This window comes from Peromyscus maniculatus, chromosome 10 (genome assembly GCF_049852395.1).
Source record: "Peromyscus maniculatus bairdii isolate BWxNUB_F1_BW_parent chromosome 10, HU_Pman_BW_mat_3.1, whole genome shotgun sequence".
NCBI lineage: Eukaryota > Metazoa > Chordata > Mammalia > Rodentia > Cricetidae > Peromyscus > Peromyscus maniculatus.
In genome coordinates, this window is record NC_134861.1 from 94,596,337 (window position 1) to 94,617,978 (window position 21,642).

Consider the following 21,642-nt stretch of genomic DNA (forward strand, 5'->3'; position numbering starts at 1 on the left):
ACATAGGTGCAGAGACACTTTCTTGGGGTCACCTAATATTAGCCAATCGTAAGGACAATAAACTGCTTGATCAGCTGTCAATGCAGACAATGAATTTACAAAACCGTGCTGTCTCGTGATCCAGTGAATATTCTGAAGACAATGAGCGTCCAAGGAAGCTAATGGGGAGGGCGCCACAGTTCCCGGAAAACGTGTACCCGGCCACTTTCTGTGTGTGGCCCTGGGGGTGGCGAGGGAGCACAACACTTAGCAATGGCGAGTCTGTCTTATATACACACTTGCATAGTCTCAATCTATGTAGGTGTTCTTACCATTACCTCAATAAAAATAACCAGAAGCTGTGTGAGTAACTATAATTCAAAAATAAAAAGCATGAACTTGGGAGAAGTAAAGGGGATATGGAAAGAATGGAGGGAAGAGAAGGAGAGGGAAAGGGAGAAAATGCAAATGCAGTATTCATGAATGAAATCTCAAGAATAAAACAAAAAAAATTAAACTTTTAATTCTCTCTCTCTCTCTCTCTCTCTCTCTCTCTCTCTCTCTCTCTCTCTCTCTCACACACACACACACACACACACACACACACACACCAGCAGGAAAAGCAAAACCATAATTGAGCGGGAAGAGTTTATACTTGTGAGCCACGCTAACTGGCTCTCCAGCCTCTTCTGTGGTTACAGGGAAGGGGCAGCTCCACCTTCCTGTCGAAGCCCCGATCCGATGTCCTGCTCTGCCTTTGACTGGCTCACTCAACATTCCCCGTCTGTCCTCAGATGGAAACCAGGAGTAAAAGGGGAGTAAAGCCAAGAAGACACCCACGAATACGTTAAGTAAGCAAACATTTCCCTGATTGCTTCTGATGATCCCACTGTTCCCATTGACATTTAAAATGTCTTAAGTTGTAGGGTTTACCTGAGCAAGAGGTCGCAAAGAAAATTATATCCTTGCCATATCCGAAAATCATCCAGGAGAGTTTGAGAAACGTCACTGGAGTCTTTGAGGAAACAAGAAAGCCCCGCAAACATTTCAACGATTTCGAGGGGAGACAGGTCGTCAGACTGCTGCATATTCTGAACACACGTAGACAAACATTCTTTTTCTGTGAGAAAGAATAATTAAGTATGAATTGTTTCTCTCCATTGCTTAAGAAAAAGGTGTTTAATGAAGCATCACATTTTAATGTACGTGTATCACGGTGCACAGTAATGGTGGTCTCTCTAAGGGGAAACGAGGCTTCAGATTCATGGGAAGGTACCCTAAGCAGTAACAAAGGGAGACACAGGAGCATGCTGAGAACAAGTTGATGTTTACCATACTTCTCACACTTTGATGTCAGTATTAAACAAAATCTAAATCACTACCCACTGCCAAATGGTTTTTGATCATTTATACTGATACATAATTGTAACAAGATTAAAAAATTAAGAAGGAAGAGAAATCATCAAGTATTCAAAGTGCAAATATAGACCAACTGAATACTTCCGTAACTAGAGAGACCAAATGTTAAAAATTACGTTTACAGTACAAACTGCCAGTTTAAAACACAGTCACACCCCATCAGCAACCCTGAGGACCCAACCAACACCCTACAACAGAAGCTAAGATTAACACAGGAGCAATAGGAAGACACCAGCAGCTAATTCAGGACAGGGTGTTAGGCCACACAAACACACGCACATGAAAAAATAGTTTTGTGAATTTCAGGACACTTTAGCATATATGTGCATCCATACAAAATAAGTGAACCACTTGAGAGGCTGCAGGAATTACCACTCACATCAGCACCTCAAAGGACAGAAGGTACAGTTGATATATTAGGCAGAGAATTCTCTTTAACGCTTATTTAAAAAATCCACCTATTCTGTAGGAGAAAGACTACCAGGGTATTTGTAAACTATCTTCAGAAAAACCTGGCAACTACAGCACTTGAAAACACTTGCTTTTTTCATTAGAAAAACAATTAGACGACATTACCCACACTGAATGAAGAATAAACATTCACACAACAGAAATTCACTTTATAGCTGGGATGGGCCTTGAATCCCATCTCCCGGTCAAAATGCACACATTAATTTAACGGCCAATCTTTGGACAACTTGGAGATGACAGGAGAGGGGAAGACAACAGGCTCCTCACCGTGAATATACTTCACCACGTTGACACTCAGCCCATGGCGGGAGATGGTCATGAGGACCTCCCCCGCGCTCTTCCTCCAGGGCAGGTTATAGGGGGGGCACCAAGAGGTTATTGCACTGAACAGGAGCTGCAGGTCATCCTTCTGGGCCAGCTCCTCCGCCGGAGAAACGAAACTGCAGAGCTTTACTAAGATCTAGACGTGAAAGGAAACGAGAGAGGGTGTAATACACAGACGGAGGCGGGAAGCGGGACTAGCCAACAACGAGACCACCTTCGCTCAAGCTTCCAAGCGGGTACCGGGGAGTCAGTGGATCACAAGACCACTTCTCTTAGGAACGTTAAAAAGACATCTAGGGGTTAGGTATGTGTTAAAGACGGTTTACTTAAAAACCTATTCACTGTCCATTCTTCCTTCTATCTGTGAAGAATTCAGCTTGAAACAGGATGAAGCAGCCTTACTATACTGCTTTTCAGGGTTAGTACTTTAATTCTCCAATTTTCACTTCCTTTGTGTGGGGGGGTGTTGAGCCAAGGGTTCTCTGTGTAGTAGCCCTAGCTGGCCTGGAACTCATGGAGATCCTCCTGCCTCTGCCTGCCCAGTGATGGAATTAAAAGTGTACGCCACCACAACTGGCCATTTTGACTTTAGAATTGAGTTCTTCGGCTCTTTATTTGCATTGGTGAAATATCATTTTCTTCTTTAAAAAGCATAGCTTAACTGACAAATGAGACAGTTAAAAGTGAAGTGAGTTTTAAATTGTTTCCATTTTATATACAGGTAGGAGGAAATGCCTGAATAGTATAAATCACCATAATTTGAAAATATCTCTTAATTACATCTAACTGACAGAAACTTCCTCAAGTCTGGCTTTCCATGGAGACTCTAGACTGACAGCTCCAGGATGAAGAGCTAACTGCGACCTGTAGGCCCACCCTAGCTCGGTGCTTTGCTGCTGTAGGGCCTGCCCCACAAGGGAAGTCCAAATAGACTTTGCCCTCAATGGTCTCTCCCTTCAGAACAAGTTCAGTGTCAGGAACAGTCAACTTTTCAGTGCTGAACTCCCGCACCTAGATATTTTATGAGCTATAAGATACCACAGAATCATGTCTTGACTTAAAAACCTTCTTCATGAACTGTGAGTGTCTTAAAGCCAGTAAGAACACTGCTAGATGAACTAAAGAAACAAAGAACATGAAACAGCACCCCCTGCCTGCAAAGGGAGGTCCTCCTTGTCCTCCTCAAAGCCCAAACTCTCTTAAATAACAAAGGCTTCCTAGTTCAAGCCTGCCTACCCTGAGGACTCAGGGAGAAAGGCTCCTATGGTTAGTCAACACAGGCACCTTCTCTACAAAAGGCCTGGAGGAACTTCTGGGTGCAGGGCACCCACTGACGCGTGCGTGTCTTTTGCCCAAGCAAACACAGCCAGGCTAAGCTGCTAAGGAGGATGCTGTCAGCTCTGATTCTGCTTGTGATGCTGCCTTATGAGATTAGAACAGATGCCATTTCTCTAATTCATAACAGAAAACAAACCAAAATAGTAAAAACTAGAAAATAGAATCTGAACCAAATCCCTGCTCACGGAGTCGACTAGATCTAATGATTCCATCCCTGCTGGACCCTAAGATAACTGGCTTTCAACTTCACTGCCAAAATGACTCTTGCAAATCACTTAGCCAGATCCTTTCCCCGTGCCGGAAGTGCATCTACTGCTCCTCTCTCTTCTCCCCTACAGTGCTTCTTCTCATAGGGAAGCTTGACTAAGGCCAACCAGGTGTGGCCGAGGAAGAACTGTTCATATCTACCAGACAGCGAATGCCTGTGGGAAGCAGGACCAAGGCTGAGGTCCCAGGAAACCATCTGTCCTGGAATACAAACGCGGAGATCTCACGTAACTGAAACAGTTAATAAGCTCGTCTCGATTTGTTTCCTGAACACAATGATAGATAGGGTGTGCGGCCTGGGATGAGGCAGGGAAACAAGGGAACTGAAGGAGTGAAGGAGCACCAGGCTGGGACAGGACGAGGTCCTTGCCACGGTGCTCGCGGTGGGTCACACACGTGACGTCAGTTCCCACAATGCAAAGGGGGAGTCTGAAGCTATGCTTTCCTTTGCACCTTCGAGTTCAACCACTGCAGCACAGTAACAAGAAAGAGCCCCCCACTATTTTAAAGTCAGCATCCATCCATCCCTTTCAAACACTGGGGGTCAGCTTCTTAAAGAAACAGCACTGTGCTTGCTTACAGGCTAGAATTAGGAAACCAGCTTCCCCTTACTGCTTAGTAATAAAGGTGTCACTGAAATGGTATCACTGCTCTAATTGTCAAGACTAACCCACTCCACTCATCAGCAAGGCCTCACAGAATCTTTAATTCCTATGTGATGCATTCCTTCACTTAATCGCTACAATCTGCCAATTGCCAATATATTCACTTGGTTGAAAAACAAAAGCTCTGAGGTTAAACATCGTTCTTCAAGCGACATGGGGTGAAATGTTAAAGTTTGTTACAAAAATATGTGACAGCTCAACTCCTCAAAAATTACTTTTCTTTTTGTCATGTAGGGTTCCATGTAGCCTAAGATGGCTTTGAACTCACCTGCAGCGGGCGTGATCTTGAAGACCTCATCCTACCCCTCCTTCATTCTAGGATCACGGGTGTGCGCCACCTAGCTAATGCAGTTCTGGGGACTGACCCAGGACTTCCGACCTGCTAGACGAGCACTTGGTCAACTGAGCTACATCTCCAGGCCCCCAAAGATTCATAGAGACAGTGTTTGGTTCTGTGATCCACGTCTGTTCTAATGGTCTTGGTGTCCCAATCTCCGTTCCTGGTGCAGCGGCAACTTTTCAAAGGCAGCCATTCTTGCAGTGAAGACCTGCGCCTGAGGCACACAGGCCACTGTCATCTCCACCCCTGCCACCTCATCCTGCATAGACTCACTGTCCTCTCTGGTCTCTCCCTGCTCCTGTGGCAGCAGCAGTAGGTTGCTATGTAAGGTCGAGTCTGTGCTAAGCACAGAACTACAGCTCAAAACTCAGACCTTTAGACACACACACACACTCTTTGCACTTTGGAGGTGAGAAATCTGTATCACTTACAGAACTTCAGAAACTTAGATTCCAAGGTATTCCTATTAGTGTACTAGCTGCTGAAGTCTTCAGAAACCTTATCAAATTCACCGTCTTTAGCACAGTGAGGGAGGGCGGCGGTGTTAGCTATGTGCACTGCACCTCTGGAATGTTCGTTCTCACCTGACAACGTGGGAACCTGCCCCTGGAACCCAGTGAAGAGCAACCCCTTCCCTCCACCCTTTCCCTCTCACACTCCACGTGTTCTCATTCTCTGAAGACTGTTGATGCCTCCCGAAGGTGCAATCACTCGGTGTTTGTCTCTTTGGGGTCAAAGTGTTGTTTGTTTTAGTTTCTAATTGTATTAGGCCCATGGACAGACTATATTCTTTCTACATGTTTGTAAGCCGCTTGTTTGAAGAATTTTCTCCCACAGAAGACCACCATACAGGGGACCGTGTGAGGAGGCTTTAAAAAGGTCTTTTACCTCTGTTTACTCACAGTGCTGTAAAAGAACAGTGGCAGTGGTGGGAAGGGATTTCCACAGTGCAGGAGGGGACAGCAGACAGTAGAGGGGATAGCAGAGGTGACAGTGGACAGTAGAGGTGACAGTGGACAGTAGAGGGGACAGTGGACAGCAGAGGTGACAGTGGACAGCAGAGAGGACAGTGGACAGTAGAGGGGACAGTGGACAGCAGAGGGGACAGTGGACAGCGGAGGGGACAGCAGAGGTGACAGTGGACAGCGGAGGGGACAGTGGACAGTAGAGGGGACAGTGGACAGCGGAGGGGACAGCAGAGGTGACAGTGGACAGCGGAGGGGACAGTGGACAGTAGAGGGGACAGTGGACAGCGGAGGGGACAGCAGAGGTGACAGTGGACAGCAGAGGTGACAGTGGACAGCAGAGGGGACAGTGGACAGCAGAGGGGACAGTAGACAGTAGAGGTGACAGTGGACAGTAGAGGGGACAGTGGACAGCAGAGGGGACAGTGGACAGTAGAGGTGACAGTGGACAGCAGAGGTGACAGTGGACAGCAGAGGGGACAGTGGACAGCAGAGGGGACAGTGGACAGCAGAGGGGACAGTGGACAGCAGAGGGGACAGTAGACAGCAGAGGGGACAGTGGACAGTAGAGGGGACAGTGGACAGCAGAGGGGACAGTGGACAGCAGAGGGGACAGTGGACAGTAGAGGTGACAGTGGACAGCAGAGGGGACAGTGGACAGCAGAGGGGACAGTGGACAGCGGAGGTGACAGTGGACAGTAGAGGGGACAGTGGACAGTAGAGGTGACAGTGGACAGCAGAGGGGACAGTGGACAGCAGAGGGGACAGTGGACAGTAGAGGGGACAGTGGACAGTAGAGGTGACAGTGGACAGTAGAGGTGACAGTGGACAGCAGAGGGGACAGTGGACAGCAGAGGGGACAGTGGACAGCAGAGGGGACAGTGGAGGGGACAGTGGACAGCAGAGGGGACAGTGGACAGCAGAGGGGACAGTGGACAGCGGAGGTGACAGTGGACAGTAGAGGGGACAGTGGAGGGGACAGTGGACAGCAGAGGGGACAGTGGACAGCAGAGGTGACAGTGGACAGCAGAGGTGACAGTAGACAGTAGAGGGGACAGTGGACAGCAGAGGGGACAGTGGACAGCAGAGGTGACAGTGGACAGTAGAGGTGACAGTGGACAGTAGAGGTGACAGTGGACAGCGGAGGTGACAGTGGACAGCGGAGGTGACAGTGGACAGCAGAGGGGACAGCAGAGGTGACAGTGGACAGCAGAGGGGACAGTGGACAGTAGAGGTGACAGTGGACAGTAGAGGTGACAGTGGACAGTAGAGGTGACAGTGGACAGCGGAGGTGACAGTGGACAGCGGAGGTGACAGTGGACAGCAGAGGGGACAACAGAGGGGACAGTGGACAGCAGAGGGGACAACAGAGGGGACAGCGGACAGCAGAGGGGACAGCGGACAGCAGAGGGGACAGCGGACAGTAGAGGTGACAGTGGACAGTAGAGGGGACAGACAGTATAATTGACTATGTTTTCTAAGTTAATATTTACAAGCTTGGCAAATTCTATATATCAATTAAAATTACAGACTTTCTTCTCATTCTAAGACATAGTTCCCAAATCTCAATATGATAAGCTCAGAAAAAAATCATTTCCTTAGCAATTTAAGTTTAGAGACATTATTGACATCTCAAATGTAATTTTTACAGCTCGACCTGTTGGTAGAAACAAATGCACTAACACCCATTCAAACACCCCGGAAAAGTTTTTCCATATTCCTTCTGCCACAGCGTAACAAACAGAACAAAATGCTATGAAGAGGGAAAACAAGGACCCGAGTACGGGGGTGTATTCCTACAGTCCAGCGCTTGGGGGGTTGAGACGGGAGGCTGGGGGTCGAGGTCAGCCGAGCCTACCGTGAAAAGCCGTGTTAAAACAAGGAGAACCAGAGGGAAGAGAGCAGACGCCGTCTACGCAAGAACTGCCCTAGTTCCCTGTAGGGACAGCTACAGGACCAATGGTGCAAGAGGAGTCGCCCCCTTACCTGTACAAAAACTTTCTGGAGGAGTCCTCGGCGCTCTGCTAGAGGTAGCTCATTCTGCGCACCTCCCCCTGCCTCAGGCACATGTGGAAGGTCAAAGAACAGATACAGACATTTAACCAGGGTGGAAGGCACTGACATCGTTGTCATGCAGTCCACGGTTTTCTGGAAAACAAACCAACCGAAGTGAGTAGACAGATGGGATGACTGGCCGGGACAGCCAAAGTATCGCGACGCCGAGGCTGGAGGGTCGCAGACACACCAAGCTCACCCTGAACGCAGGAAAGACTTACAAACCGACTTCAGACTGAAAAACAGCCAGTCTGCCGTCTGGGCAAATTTGCTTTAATCAAATGTTGAGACTGGTTTGCTGGCCATGCAGTAAGTTACTTATTAAATATGATATTTATTTATTAAACAGCTTGTTTCACAGAACATGAACTTTAGGAATTTAAGAAACACACACTTAATTATCACAAATGGTGAAACTACTTAGTCTCCTGGGTGCATTCTCTCCCCCCCCCCCCAATGAATAGCAAGAACTATGCATACATCTCAGGATAAATATGATAGCTAAAATAACAATAAATACAAAAAAGTCAAGCTTGGTCGCACAGGCTGCAATCCTTGCTACCTAGGAGGCAGAGACAGGAGGATCCCAAGGTCAAAGTTTATCTGCACAACTAGGTAACCTTGAGGCCAGGCTGGTCAACTTACTGAGAGTCTATCTCAAAAGACCAACTAGAACAAGGGCTGGAGATAACCCTGGGGTAGAATTCTTTTCTGGAGGACAAGAGTCCCATCCAATACCAAATAGATGAATCAATCAATCAACAAATAGACTCACTAGCCACTACACTGTGTATTAACATCTGTTTTATTATCACGGTTATTTGTATTTCTTTTGGATGTTCTTAGATGGAAAGGACATCCAAGAGACACAAATGACGCTCTATATCATTTTCAAAGATTTACAAGAAGAAATTATAGACAATCTTTTATGAATCATTTCAGTATTGCTAAGAAGTATGATATAATTATCAAAAAGCCCATGGTGCAGCATGGTATAAAGTTATACTATAATAGGAATTGGCAATATCTTTCAATTCACTTATTTACTTTCTTATCAAACATATTTATTGAGCACCTAGGGCATAGATTTCTCAATCTATGGGTCATAACTCCTTCGGAGGTTGAATGACCGTTTCTCAGGGGTCGCCATCTGAGACCATCAGAAAACACAGATATTTACATTACGATTCATAACAGTAGCAAAGTTACTGTAATGAAGTAGCAAAGAAAATAATTTTGTGATTGGGGTCAGCACAACATGAGGAACTGAATTAAAGAGGCACAGCATTGGGAAGGTTGGGAACCACTGGGCTGGGGGGGTATGTGAGATGGTACATGGAAAGCTGCATGCCAAGACTAGAAATCCCTCCCTTTCGAAGGACCATAAGGTATAACCATTAACAGACCTATGAGCAGCTCTAATTTAAACTCTCACTGACAATGGCAGTACATGCAACTTAATATGAATGGGAATGATCAACAATGTCTGAAATGAAACAGATAATTATGAATAATTAAAGTAAGTAGGGGGAACACCACTTGAAGACACTTGGGATACTAGACCACGTGGGGGCATACATGAAGAACTATAGTGTGGTGGTATTGTGTTCCCCAAAATATTGTGCACACTAGTAAACTTATCTGGGGTCAGAGAAGAGAACAGCCACAATATTAAACATAGAGGATAGGCAGTGGTAGCACACGCCTTCAATCCTAGCATTCCAGAGGCAGAAATCCATCTGTGGATCTCTGTGTGTTCAAGGAAACAGCCAAGCATGGTGACTCACGCCTTTAATCCCAGAAAGTGAGCCTTTAATCCCAGGAAATGGTGGTAGAAAGCAGAAAGATATATAAGGCATGAGGACCAGAAACTAGAAGCATTTGGCTGGTTAAACATTTAGGCTTTTGAGCAACAGTTCAGCTGACATCCATTTGGATGAGGATTCAGAAGCTTCCAGTCTGAGGAAACAGTCAGCTGAGGAACTGGTGAGGTGAGGTAGCTGTGGCTTGTTCTGCTTCTCTGATCTTCCAGCATTCACCCCAATCAATAACTGGCCTCAGGTTTGATTTAATAAGACCTTCTAAGATTCCTGCTACACTACAGAGTCCAAAATGGCAGATGCCTGAAAGCCACAATAACGGCCACTTTCTAATTAGTGTTCTATGAACAAAAGGTACATAGGGTATGTCATTTACCCCTCAGACTCAATACTGTTCAGTCCTCACAAAGAGAACCATCGAGACTCATCATTGACATACCCTGCTTTACGTGGGAGAGCTAGTTGAGTGTGTGTGCTCAATATTCCATGAAAATGGCCTCACACTCTAGCTTGAGTTTTGTTTTTTTTAAACTGGTGGCTGACACCCAATGAAGTATTACCAACAAAACAGAAGAGAAGCTGAATTCAGATCAGATTAGCCTAAAGCAGCACAGTTCATAAACTAGCAGAGACAGCCAGAGGCGAGGAAATAAGGAAACTAATCCAGAAAGCCACAGGAGAGATGAACAGATCAGACACAGTTGTGGAGGCATGGAGGAGCGGGAACGCTTCAAGAACAATGCCTTCGAGGTCTGGCCCACTTCTACACAGACGTCCTCATCCCCTGCAAACCCTCTGCTCTACTCAGCCTCGGCTTACGGCTTCTCAGCACCCTGTGCCACCATGCATAGTCCGTAGTGAAAGTCTTTGTCATCCCCCAGTTTCCCAAACCCCATTCCTTCCTCTAACCTCAACCCCAGGATGTTAACTCTGGCACTTCTGTAGCTGAGGGGCTACACATGGTTCATCGCTGTGTTTCGCAATGCTATATTGTATCTTCGTCTCCTGTATGTTGAGTCAGGCCGACAGTCATCTTGGTTTCATGCTGGTGCGAGCAGAAAATGGCACTCAAACCCAAACAGCAGCTCAAGGCAGAATACTGCATTTGCTTTTTAAATGCACCATTTTCCAATCAAATTATCACCAGCTTTCCCTTCCCATTATGCAAAGCGATATGGTTTTTCATTTTCATCTTATTACTGGTAGATTTAAAGTATGACTTGGCAGCCAAAACGTATCTCGCATTTGTCATCATTTTAAGTGATTAAGGCGCCACTGGATTCTTTTTCTTTCTCTGAGACTTGGTTTCATTACATAGCCCAGACTGGCCTCTAACTCACTGTCCAGCCTAGGCTGGCCTCACCCTTTCCATCTTCCTGCCTCCACCTCCTGATTATAGGTGCGGACCACCATGCCAGGCTCTTTTCTTAGTTGAAATGCTGCCTACCCATTCATGGAGTTTTAAGTTCATCTACATTTATCGAGCTTCCATTGTGTTAGGTGTTACCGTAGTGCAGTCCACTCACGATAAGGAGATCATAAGCATTTATAAAAAGTATTAGTAACATTCAGAACACTTCAATTCAAACTTAACACATAGGAAGTGTTGATGGCAATTATTTCATTTAAATGGTAACATTTAGATAGCATATAATGATATGGTACTTTAAATCGAATTTTGGTACTGAGGTATTGGGGCATTTACAGGTATCACCAATGGCAGACGGAACTGGGAATTCTGCTAGTCTCTAGTACAGCCACAGACACTGAAACGGTGGTCTGTGCTAGGACTATCTGAAGGTTATTTAGGTGACTGGCCTGGGACTCGGGGGATGTTGGGATGCAACACTTTCTAAGCTGAAATGTAAAGAGCTCAAGTTCTGAAAATCAGGATAAGTGGGTCTGGCAGGTTCTCCAAGCGTCATGAGTGAGTGCAGACAAACCAGCAAGCTACAGAGAACACGGGCTGTTCCGAGGAAAAGGTCCAAGCGCTGAGTTGGACCTTTATAGCACTCAGGCTGCTGAGTGCCTTAAGACTGCAGTGGCTAGGGCAACTCACTGTTTCTGCAGTGACTCTGGAAGCGCCATCGCTAAGGATGCTGGGATCCTCTAAGTCCACCGAGTTTAGACAACAGATACCCAACATTGGTTCTCCTTCTAATAGGTAATATACTCCAGACAGAGAAAACTGAGAAAACCTTCACATCCCAGCAACGTCAAAGGACAAAAGTAGGGTGTCCAAACGGCTCACTCATGAGTCCGTTCGACAGGTCTCAGCTCAGACACTTAAAGCTGAGTCAGGAGAAATAAAGAGCAGTCTCAAGAATAAATCAGGTGAAAACATACATTGTTCTGAAACCCAAGATGTTACTATTCCATATTTTTTGTAAAAATCAGAAATAATGTAAATATTCTGTGTCATTTATTCATTAGCTCAAGGTATTACATGGGTACATTTTCCATGCCAGAATTTTTCCAGTATGAGTCACACACGTGTTGGGTATGCCCACTGCAGGCTAGTTCTCCCTGGCCGCCAGTGGCCCATCTTGTTGCCTACTATGCTCCATGATGGTGTATTTATGTGTATTATGACTGATGGAGACGGAAATGCTACTTGAGCCATGTATTTCCTCATGAGAAATCTGGGAACAAGAAGCAGCAGCTGAGAGGCATGGAAGCAGAATCTGCAGGGCAGAAACGATGACTGCGGCATCGAAATCTCGGGACACTGAGGGGTTTGGTTACCAAACGCGAACACTGCGCACTCACCTGACCAGAGGATGCCAGCAGGTTAATTGTTGTCAGGAGCATCCAGCCTCTACTGGCTTCTTCACTCTGGTTGATCTCCAGGAACTGGACGATGGCCCGACTTGCAGCCTCTGTAAAACCAAAGGGACGCCAATAAACAGGGGGGGAACCACTTATAAACTTAAAAATCCACAAAACATACCGGGGAAAGGGTCATTTCCTAAGCACACATTTTATAGCAGTATCATTATTTTGTACTCTATGAAAAAATTAAAATGCAATCTTTTAATGTGTATGTATATGTACACACACACACACACACACACACACACACAAATTATGAAGGAAGGCAAGCTAAGGGCTGTAGTTGATCTGGGTAAGAGGAGACAAAATAGAATATACTACTTTCAGACTATCAACCTAGTAGCACCGTGTGACATTCTACAAGTCCAGAGAGAACGGCGGTAAGAAGATAAAAGACACTGCCTGGGTCCATGACTCCCACAGAGACTACTTGAGAGGCTAGTCTGGGGACAGAGAAACAGTAAGGCGTATGAGCATCATTCACAGAAGGGTAGAGTTAGAAGAACATCTGAAAGTCAATTTAGTTGATTATGACTTTAGCCAAGTGAAAATGGTACAACCAAGAGGCTCAGCACGTGAACGTGTCTGTTGATAAACATGATGACCCAGATTCAATCAGCAGGACCCACGTGGTGGAAGGAGATAAATAACCCCCATGAGCTGTCCCCTAATGTCTACCCGGGTACTATGGGCACATGCATAATACATCACAATAACTGAATAAATTTTAAATAATGTTAAGAGAGAAATGAAAGTGGAGAAATCTCTAGACATCCACTTAATTTTATCAGCAGTTTGCCAGTTTTAAGATCTTGTATGAATAGAAACTGTCAGAAGTTCCCAGTGGCTCCTGCTGAGCTGGGCAAGACAGAAGAGCGAGCGCACCCAGCACTTCATGAGGAAGCAGGAAGCAGACGAGGTCGTGGCCGCTCTGAGGTGTGCTGTTATTCTGCGGTGTAATGCGGCCCAATGTGTTTGCTTAGATAACTCAGGGCCAACTTTATAGACGATGCTGTGCTGGACACATTTCACCTTAATACACTTGCACTTGAAGAAATATTTTAATGGGAAACATTCAATCATTTGTTTTTTACCGAGTCTGAACTGTATCAGCAGTGTTTTCAGTACTCATGTTTTAGTTTATTCGGTTTTCATAGAACTGGATGAGTTATTTCCTATTAATAAGCCCCTCTGGTAAAAATTTAAAATATGGAGAAGATAAGTAACTTGCCAACAGTGAGCTCATATTTAAATCCAAGCTGTCTAGTCTGTGAGAAATAAGGAGAAATAGAGAGAGAGAGAGAGAGAGAGAGAGAGAGAGAGAGAGAGAGAGAGAGAGAGAGAGAGAGAGAGAGAGAGCGAGAGCGAGCTGGAGAGTTCAGCTGGTCAGTCACTCACGCAAGCATAAGGTCCTGAGCGTGACCTCCAGAATCCATGTGAAAAAACAATCAGAGTGTGTGTGAAGCTGTCCTCTGCACACGAAGCTGAGCTCATGAACCTAACTAAGACAGCGGCAGGTACCTGTGGGCCTTCTCACTTTCTTCTCCAGCAAACACACTGCCAACCTGCCTATTGGCTAGAAAACCACCTCCTCCCTGCGCTCAAGCCAGCAATCCTAGTTAAACTCAGCAGGCCAGACACAAGAGGCAAGAAAGCAGGGGAGGGGTGGCTGGAAAGGAGGGGTTCAGTGAGAGGAGAGAGGGAAGGAGGGGTTCCGTGAGAGGAGAGGGGAGGGTGGGGAGGGAGAAGACTAAAATTCATTACGTACAAGTAAGACTGTCAAAGAATTAAAAAGGACAAAAGCTGGGCTTGCGATCTCAGCACTGGGAAAGTGGAGACAGGCAGGTTCTTGGGGGTCACTAGCCAGTCTAGCCTGTGGGTGAGATCCAGGACAATGAGAGACTGAGAGTCCTTGTCCAAAAAAAAAAAAAACAAAACAAAAGTGAGCGATACCCGAAGAACAAGCCTAGGTTGGCCTCTTGTCCCCACACGCGTGTGCACAACCAGCAAAACCCGAGCAGCCGAGAGAAACCTGCTAGCTGAGATGCCACAGGAGGCCTGGGACTGTGTGCCTGACTTACTAACTGACAGACTCTGGCCCTCTCCAGAGAACAAGCATCACAGGGACAGATTCCCTGCGAAGCCTGTGCCCTTGTCCTCCTGGTCACTGACCAGGCAGGGTGTGACAGCAAGTGTGCACTCAGTAAGTACCCGCCCAAGGGGCAGCCAGACCAGGGCACAGCAAGATGGCACACAGTGTCACCGAGATGCAGCTTACCTTGGGCAGCAGGGATTCTGTAACGTTTAGGAAAGGGGAGTAACGTGAGCAGGATGTGTGTACTTGCAAGTGTGTGACAATCTTCTTACACACAAGGGGAACAAACGAAAAAGGAAAAATACCACTCATCAATCTACTTTAGCAACCGCAGTCCAAGAACACAGTTATAACTTGAACTGAAAGTTTCCTGCAAGGCTGCAGAGAAGCCGACTCCCAGGGAGGAGAATTATACTCCTCTTCCCCTGAGAGGAATTAAACAGATACAAGGCAGACACGCCTCCGGGGAGCTGAAACTCTTGACCAAAGCAGGCCAAATGTCTCATTCATAACTGGGCAGCCTTTATGTTAAACCGTGCATCTCCAGTTTCCTAATGCAACATCTTTAGGACACGACTTTTACTTTTCATACTGATCATGTCTGGTTACCTAATATAATGACAGACTACCTAGTAACAACACTGCTTATGAAAAGATTTGCTTAATGTCTCCTATATTACTCACAGAGGAGAAAGGAAAACATTTTTAAAGAACTCAATCAACTTTAAAACTCAAAGCATCATCATTTTCCTGGCAGAGAGGACCAAAATCAATAGATATGCACAGACTTTGAATATATTTGGGATGAACAGTATTAGCTTTAAAAGAAAATGGTAAAAATATTTTTTTTGCTACTATTCAAGATTGTCAGATATTAATACAGGGTGCTAAACCAAAACATCAAAAATGTACTTTTGATTTTAAACTATGAATACTTTTGGTTTCTATTTATCTGTACAATGATAAGCATTTGTACTTGAAAGGGGTGTGCAGTTTGTTTTGTCTTTATTATTATTGCCATCGTTATGATTATGATGTGTGTGGGTGCAAGTGTGCACAGGCTTACACAGCATGAACAAGAAGCTGGAGGGTAACATTGCGGAGCTGGTTTTCTCCTCCACCAGAGGTTCCACACACTGAACTTACGTCATCAGGCTCTTACCAATCAAGCTCTCTTGTTGGCCATCTTTGTTTTGTCTTTGAGACAGGTTCTCAGGCAGCCCAGACTAGCCTGCCTCACCTTATCCTTCTGCTTCGACCTCTCTGCCATGCCCGGCAATGGTGTGTTTCTTATATATTCTGTCTGACAGTGGACATGAAGACAGTCTTCATCATTTACAAGGGTGAGGGTCAAAGGGACAGGCATTGTCCTAGTAAACAAGATTCCATGCTCTGTGGGTCAGTATGCCAAATAAGTAAAAAGTGAAAATAAACCGAAAAGAGAGAAGTCAGTAGAACCCTTCCCTGGGTCCTTCGAGCACCTTTGTTTAATGCTCACTTTCTGAGACAGAAAAGTATGGACAGTATGGGCCAACTGGTGCCTGGCTTTGAACTATATACTTAATCAGATTAAAAGGTCTAGACACATTTGTGGCTGGCTGATATGGGGAAGTCCCAAACTTTGCTGCTAAATGGATCATCAGGGCTGGAGAGAGAGAGAGAGCTTGGCAGTTAATTGTGTACAGTGCTCTTGTAGGACCTGGGTTCAGGTCACAACACCCAGTTCAAATGGCTCACAACTACCTGCGACTCCAGTTGCAGGGGTTTATTTAGGTGCTTCTTCTGGTCTCTCAAGGCATCCGTACTCACATGTACATACTCCCCCACACCCACACACATAATTAAAAATAATAAATCTTAAACAACAACAATGAATTACATCCTCATGCCACAAATAAATGCAGAAGAATCATTGACTTTCACCTTCCAATTTCAATACAGTCATTGACAATCAAGCAAAGAGACCCTCCACTTTGTATTTAAGTGAGGAAGTAGCTCGTGGAGAGATATACTTCATTTGCGGCATCTTTAAGACTTTTTGTCTAGGCTGAGGATGTTGCTCAGTGAAAAACCAAACCCCTTACTTCTAGTCACAAACATGTGTCAGGACCTTTTAATTTCAGGAACGTTTAACAAATGTAAGTTTGAATAGTGACTGAAGGGTTCTAGAGTGAATGAAGACACATGTTAGTTGTGATGGAAGTCTCAACTTTTCCACTGCAGAGCAAGATAAACACCTGAAGGAAAAAGAAGCATGGAGGTAGTAGAACTTGATTCAGATCAAACAGGCAGAGGATGGACACAGCCTTAAGACAGATGTAAGTTCCTGTCACACAGAAAAACTACAAGTGGGTTCCAGAAGACAACATTTAGAGCAACTGGACATGCAACGTGTTAATGACAAAGGTGAAGCCCACTGAAAGCATGCGCCATGCCCAGCTCTGCTTCAGGATGGCAGCAGGAATCGTGTTAGTCACAGCATTACATTCATTCTATTAATGAAGAAACAGAGCCCTGCGTAGCCCTGGCCCTCAAAAACAAGCCACCTGTAAAGTTAGCTGGGAAACAGTATTAGAACTCACAGCCTCTGTGCTTGCTTTTTTTTTTTTTTTTTTTTTTTTTAAAATATCTACCACATGTGCACACCTTGGGGACAGAATTACCTGAAGGTGTTGTGGCTCTGAAATCCTTGGGGAACAGCACAGCACACTGTTTTTCTGTTTGGAAAGAAAGGCTGGGTTGTCTAATGAGGGTTTCACCGCAGTCACTAAGCTGCCACTGGGGGACTGCGGCCATCACCAGCCTCTCTATCGCTGGCATGGTGCACTCACAACTACTCTATGGGGTCCAGCTGCGGCCTCTCATACACAGCACAGTCATCTGCAACAAACTGAAGAGATTACCATGCACAAGCGAGGCAACACACGAATGTGAAATCTTAGAAACTCCAGATAAGCTTGAGAATGTTAAATCTCAAACTTATATGGACTTACAAAATAGCATCACTATGTACCAAAAAATCCCTTAATAAGAAGATGCCAGCAATGGGGGAGACACATGAAGGGCATCTGGAGATGCTCTGGATTATTCTTGCAATGTCCCATGATGCTATGAATACTTCAAAATTAAGACGTAAAATATTTGTGTAACTGCTACTGTAATTAAGAGTGAGACACACTCTTTTTAAGACATCCGTCATCTCACGAAAAAGATCTGTCTTATGGGTATAAAAGCTTCAAGGGAGTTTGGGAAAGAAATCTGAAATATAGCAGAACGTCCTTCCACAGACGGTTCTAGTGTTCAAAGGACAGCAACAGCGATGAAAGTGAGGCCAGTGAGGTCAAGTCTTGAGATCATGTTCTAATCTCAGGTGTCACTCAAGAAAGAAAATGCAATGACGGGGCAAACGTGTACAGAAATTCCCCTTCCTGCCATCTGTCTAAAGCCACACAAACCTCACATAACAAATCTTCACTTCCACAAAATTAACTGGATCAGGAGTGTGCACTAAAAGAGGGGTCGATCCCACCCTGGGCACAGGAGAGGGAATGAGGCCAAAACGTTAACTGACCTTTCATTAGACATTTTTCAGGTACAAACATAATCAAAGTCACCTCTGTTTTAAATGCACACATCAATTTACTTATTGTCCCGTTTCACATGCATGGATTTAATCCTCAATTAAAGACATTCTAATTATTCCGAAGACTGCACAATGGGCTAGGGTTAAGACAGACATCTCAGATCGTGTACTTAACTCTATTTGCTGAAATGCCACTGTTGTGGTCTGAGCTGCAGGCTCACTGCGAGGCTGCACACAGATGGGGCACCTGGGAAGGAACCAGGGTTGAATCGGGTCCTGAGGGTAGTCCCTCACAACGGGGTGAGGACACACAGTAGAGAAGTCCTGAGGGCTGGCTAGCTTTCTCTCTCCCTTTTGAGTGCACGGTGAGAAAGCCGTGAGAAAACCCACCAGCACACAGGAATGAAGAAGCAGCGTATGTAATGAAGGTCCCCAACCTTCCTCCTTTCCCTGATGCTGGCTTCCAAAATGCCAAGTCTGAGATCATGTCTTCTAAGCAAAGTCTGAATAATTCTCTGGGAAATCCTCCTTTGATTAAAAGACAAAGCACCACGAAAATGACTCAACAAGACAACCTTCCTCTGAACTCACGGTACCAAGTTCCACTCAAAACTAGGAGGGTTGATGCAATTCACGCTACAAGATTGTCCCAGATGACCCTGCCTCCTCACCCTGGGCTCCTGCAGGACCACCTCGCTGGCCTAACAACTACCCAAAATTACAAAGACCCCTGACTTAGGGTTTCTATTGCAGGATGAAACACCATGACCAAACGCAACTTGTAGAGGAAAGGGTTTATTTTATCCTACACTTCCAGGTAACAGTCCACCACTGCGGGAAGTCAGGGCAGGAACTCAAGGCAGGGAACTGAAGCAGAAGCCATGGAGGAATGCTCTTGACTGGTCTGCTCCGCCTGCTTTCTTATACTATCCAAGACCATGGGTCCAGGGGTGGTAATGCGACCCGTGGGTTGAGCCTTCCCACATCAATCATTAATCAAGAAAATGCCCCACAGGTCACTTTAGTGAGGGCAATTCTCAACTGAGGCTCTTCTTCTCAAATGACAGTAGCTTTGTCAAATTAAAACAACTAACCAGCACAGCCCTTCAGTTGCTCATATAACATATGCACGCACGCACGCACGCACGCACGCACGCACCACTCATGAGGATGAGAAACAAAAAAGTAGTTTGGAAGAATAAAAAATGTTTTGATTACAGAAATTATGAACAATTTTTTCACCAAGGTAGTGAGACTTAATCCAGGCGGAGATTTAGACAAACTGAGGTGAGGACTGTCCTCCGGGAGAAACATACCAAGTGCAGAAACAGAAGCAGAGTCAGCTCTGCGGCCTGCAATAGCTCTTTCTGATCAAAACTGAGAACGGGAACCAAGAATGAAGAGGAGCATACATGTGGCCAGATTACAGACCGGCTCTGTGCATCACCCTGTGGTTCAAGGATTTGCGTTGAGGCTGGCAGTGATGCCAGGGTGGAGGGGCCAGCAGCCCTGCGGGGGCCACTTCAGGCGGAACTGCTCCAGATAGTCCATGCTCCAAGCAGCAGAGGACTGTGACTGCAGTGGGAGGGGGCTGCTGCAACTAAGATCCCTGTGTGTGGGGCTGTGACTGCGGTGGCCGCGACTGCAGTGGCCGCGACTGCAGTGGCCGCGACTGCAGTGGCCGCGACTGCCGTGTGAGGGGCCGCAGCTGAGATCCACAGGCCCGCGGCAGGGCTGCCTCCTCTGACATCCAGGAGCAGGTTTAGAGAACTGCGGTCCCCTGCCTAGGCCTGCCCCGGGCTGGCTTCTGTCAATACCTGTGGATTTGTTTGATGCTCTCCTCCGGATCTCGGTCACCATGAGTCTCGAGACTTGTGTTGTAAACTGCAGAAGGTCAGAAAATTTTTCTGTCATTGTATTTGGTGGAGCGTTTCCAAACACCTGTAAAGGAGAGAAGCGTTTACTGAAAGAGCACATCTGGCCACGTGTCCTTATACATACGAATGCGCTGAGGATACAATTAACTAGGTAAAGCTGAAAAGTGTCCCTAGCAAAAAAAGAACCAGCAGAAAACGTAACCATTCTGTGAGGGAATCTAACCTGAAAACTTAGAGAAAAGCCATGAAAGGGGAAGGTCCTTTGATGGAGTCAGACGCCCTATGGGAAGACGCAGACAGTGACCTATGCTGAGCAGAGGATTCATTCCCTTTATGTGATATTTCAGAAGTTTCTAAATTCTAACCACAATCATTTCTAAATTCGGCTGCCATGAAAATGACGGAGACAAAGGCGTGAATAGAAGGCTCATAGACAAACTGGCTTTCGTAAAAAGTTAGGACAAGCCGGGCGTGGTGGCGCACGCCTTTAATCCCAGCACTCGGGAGGCAGAGCCAGGCGGATCTCTGTGAGTTCGAGGCCAGCCTGGGCTACCAAGTGAGCTCCAGGAAAGGCGCAAAGCTACACAGAGAAACCCTGTCTCGAAAAAAAAAAAACCAAAAAAAAAAAAAAAAAAGTTAGGACAAATGAACTTTGTAATAAATAATTCTTATAAACTGGTGTGGGCTCAGCAGAGGAGGGATGAAACAGGATGGACCATCGTAAGAGAAGAAAGAGTATTTTAGTAGCTACATAGACAGATTTAATTTTTTTAGAATGTTCTCTGCAGCTGAAAGGGAATTCTGTCTTTTGAGCTATCATAACACTTCCCATTTATAATACAATATTCATATTATTACTACTCAAATGGCTGCTATAAATAGAGCAAACACAGTTTGCCCACTTTCACATTCTTTCCCAAGCTAACATCACACTAGGCATTTGCAGGGACGCTCCCTAGTAAGGCTGGTTGTTTATGTGCACACTGGTCCTGTAAGCACACACTACCTGGAGACTAGTGAAGGAACAGGAAGGCTAACGGAAGAACGGGTACACACAACTGGACAACAGCTCAGGAGCCATACAGTAAGACACCGTCTCACAACAAAAGCCAAACAAAAAGCAACCAGCTGTAGTGGGTAGCCATTCCAGCTTTGATCTGGAAGTTCCAACCCCCACTGAGGCTTCGGTAACTATCAGCCTACAAGGCGGGGCCGAGAGAGGGCCCTGAAGACCCGAGTTCCGGATGGGCCAGCTCTCTTGGTTCCTGGACCCTGGATGCTGGAGGTAGACCGAGCAGAGTTCTCCAGAGAACACCACCGGACTGCGCTACACCTTTCCAAGACCTTGTTACCTATCCCTTCACTTGTAAGTTACCCCACAAAATAAACCTCCCTTTTAACTACATGGAGTGGCCTTAATAATTTCACCAATAACCAGCAAATAAAAACCAGAGCAACACAACAGAACTACAAACTCAAACTCCCCAAAGAACTCCGTGTTTTCCCATATTTTGACCACAAAGTTTGGACCGATTACTTGAAAGAGAAAAACCTAGTCAATAACACTCCTAGTCGGCCATCCAGTCTCCCTAAGACACATTCGTCATGCATG

General features: G+C 45.8%; 1 protein-coding gene across 13 annotated transcripts in view; it reads right to left on the reverse strand.

Annotated features, from left to right (window-relative positions):
- Wdfy3 (WD repeat and FYVE domain containing 3) overlaps window positions 1-21,642 on the reverse strand; it is a 253,981-nt gene that overhangs the window by 131,437 nt on the left and 100,902 nt on the right. For all 13 annotated transcript variants that reach the window (XM_076546791.1, XM_076546794.1, XM_076546795.1 and 10 more), the window contains 5 exons: window positions 19,971-20,094; window positions 12,413-12,522; window positions 7,755-7,916; window positions 2,137-2,329; window positions 913-1,099 (listed from right to left, as the gene is read on the reverse strand). In XM_076546791.1, coding sequence (XP_076402906.1) covers window positions 913-1,099; window positions 2,137-2,329; window positions 7,755-7,916; window positions 12,413-12,522; window positions 19,971-20,094 — 776 coding nt within the window. The remainder of the gene's footprint in view (window positions 1-912; window positions 1,100-2,136; window positions 2,330-7,754; window positions 7,917-12,412; window positions 12,523-19,970; window positions 20,095-21,642) is intronic.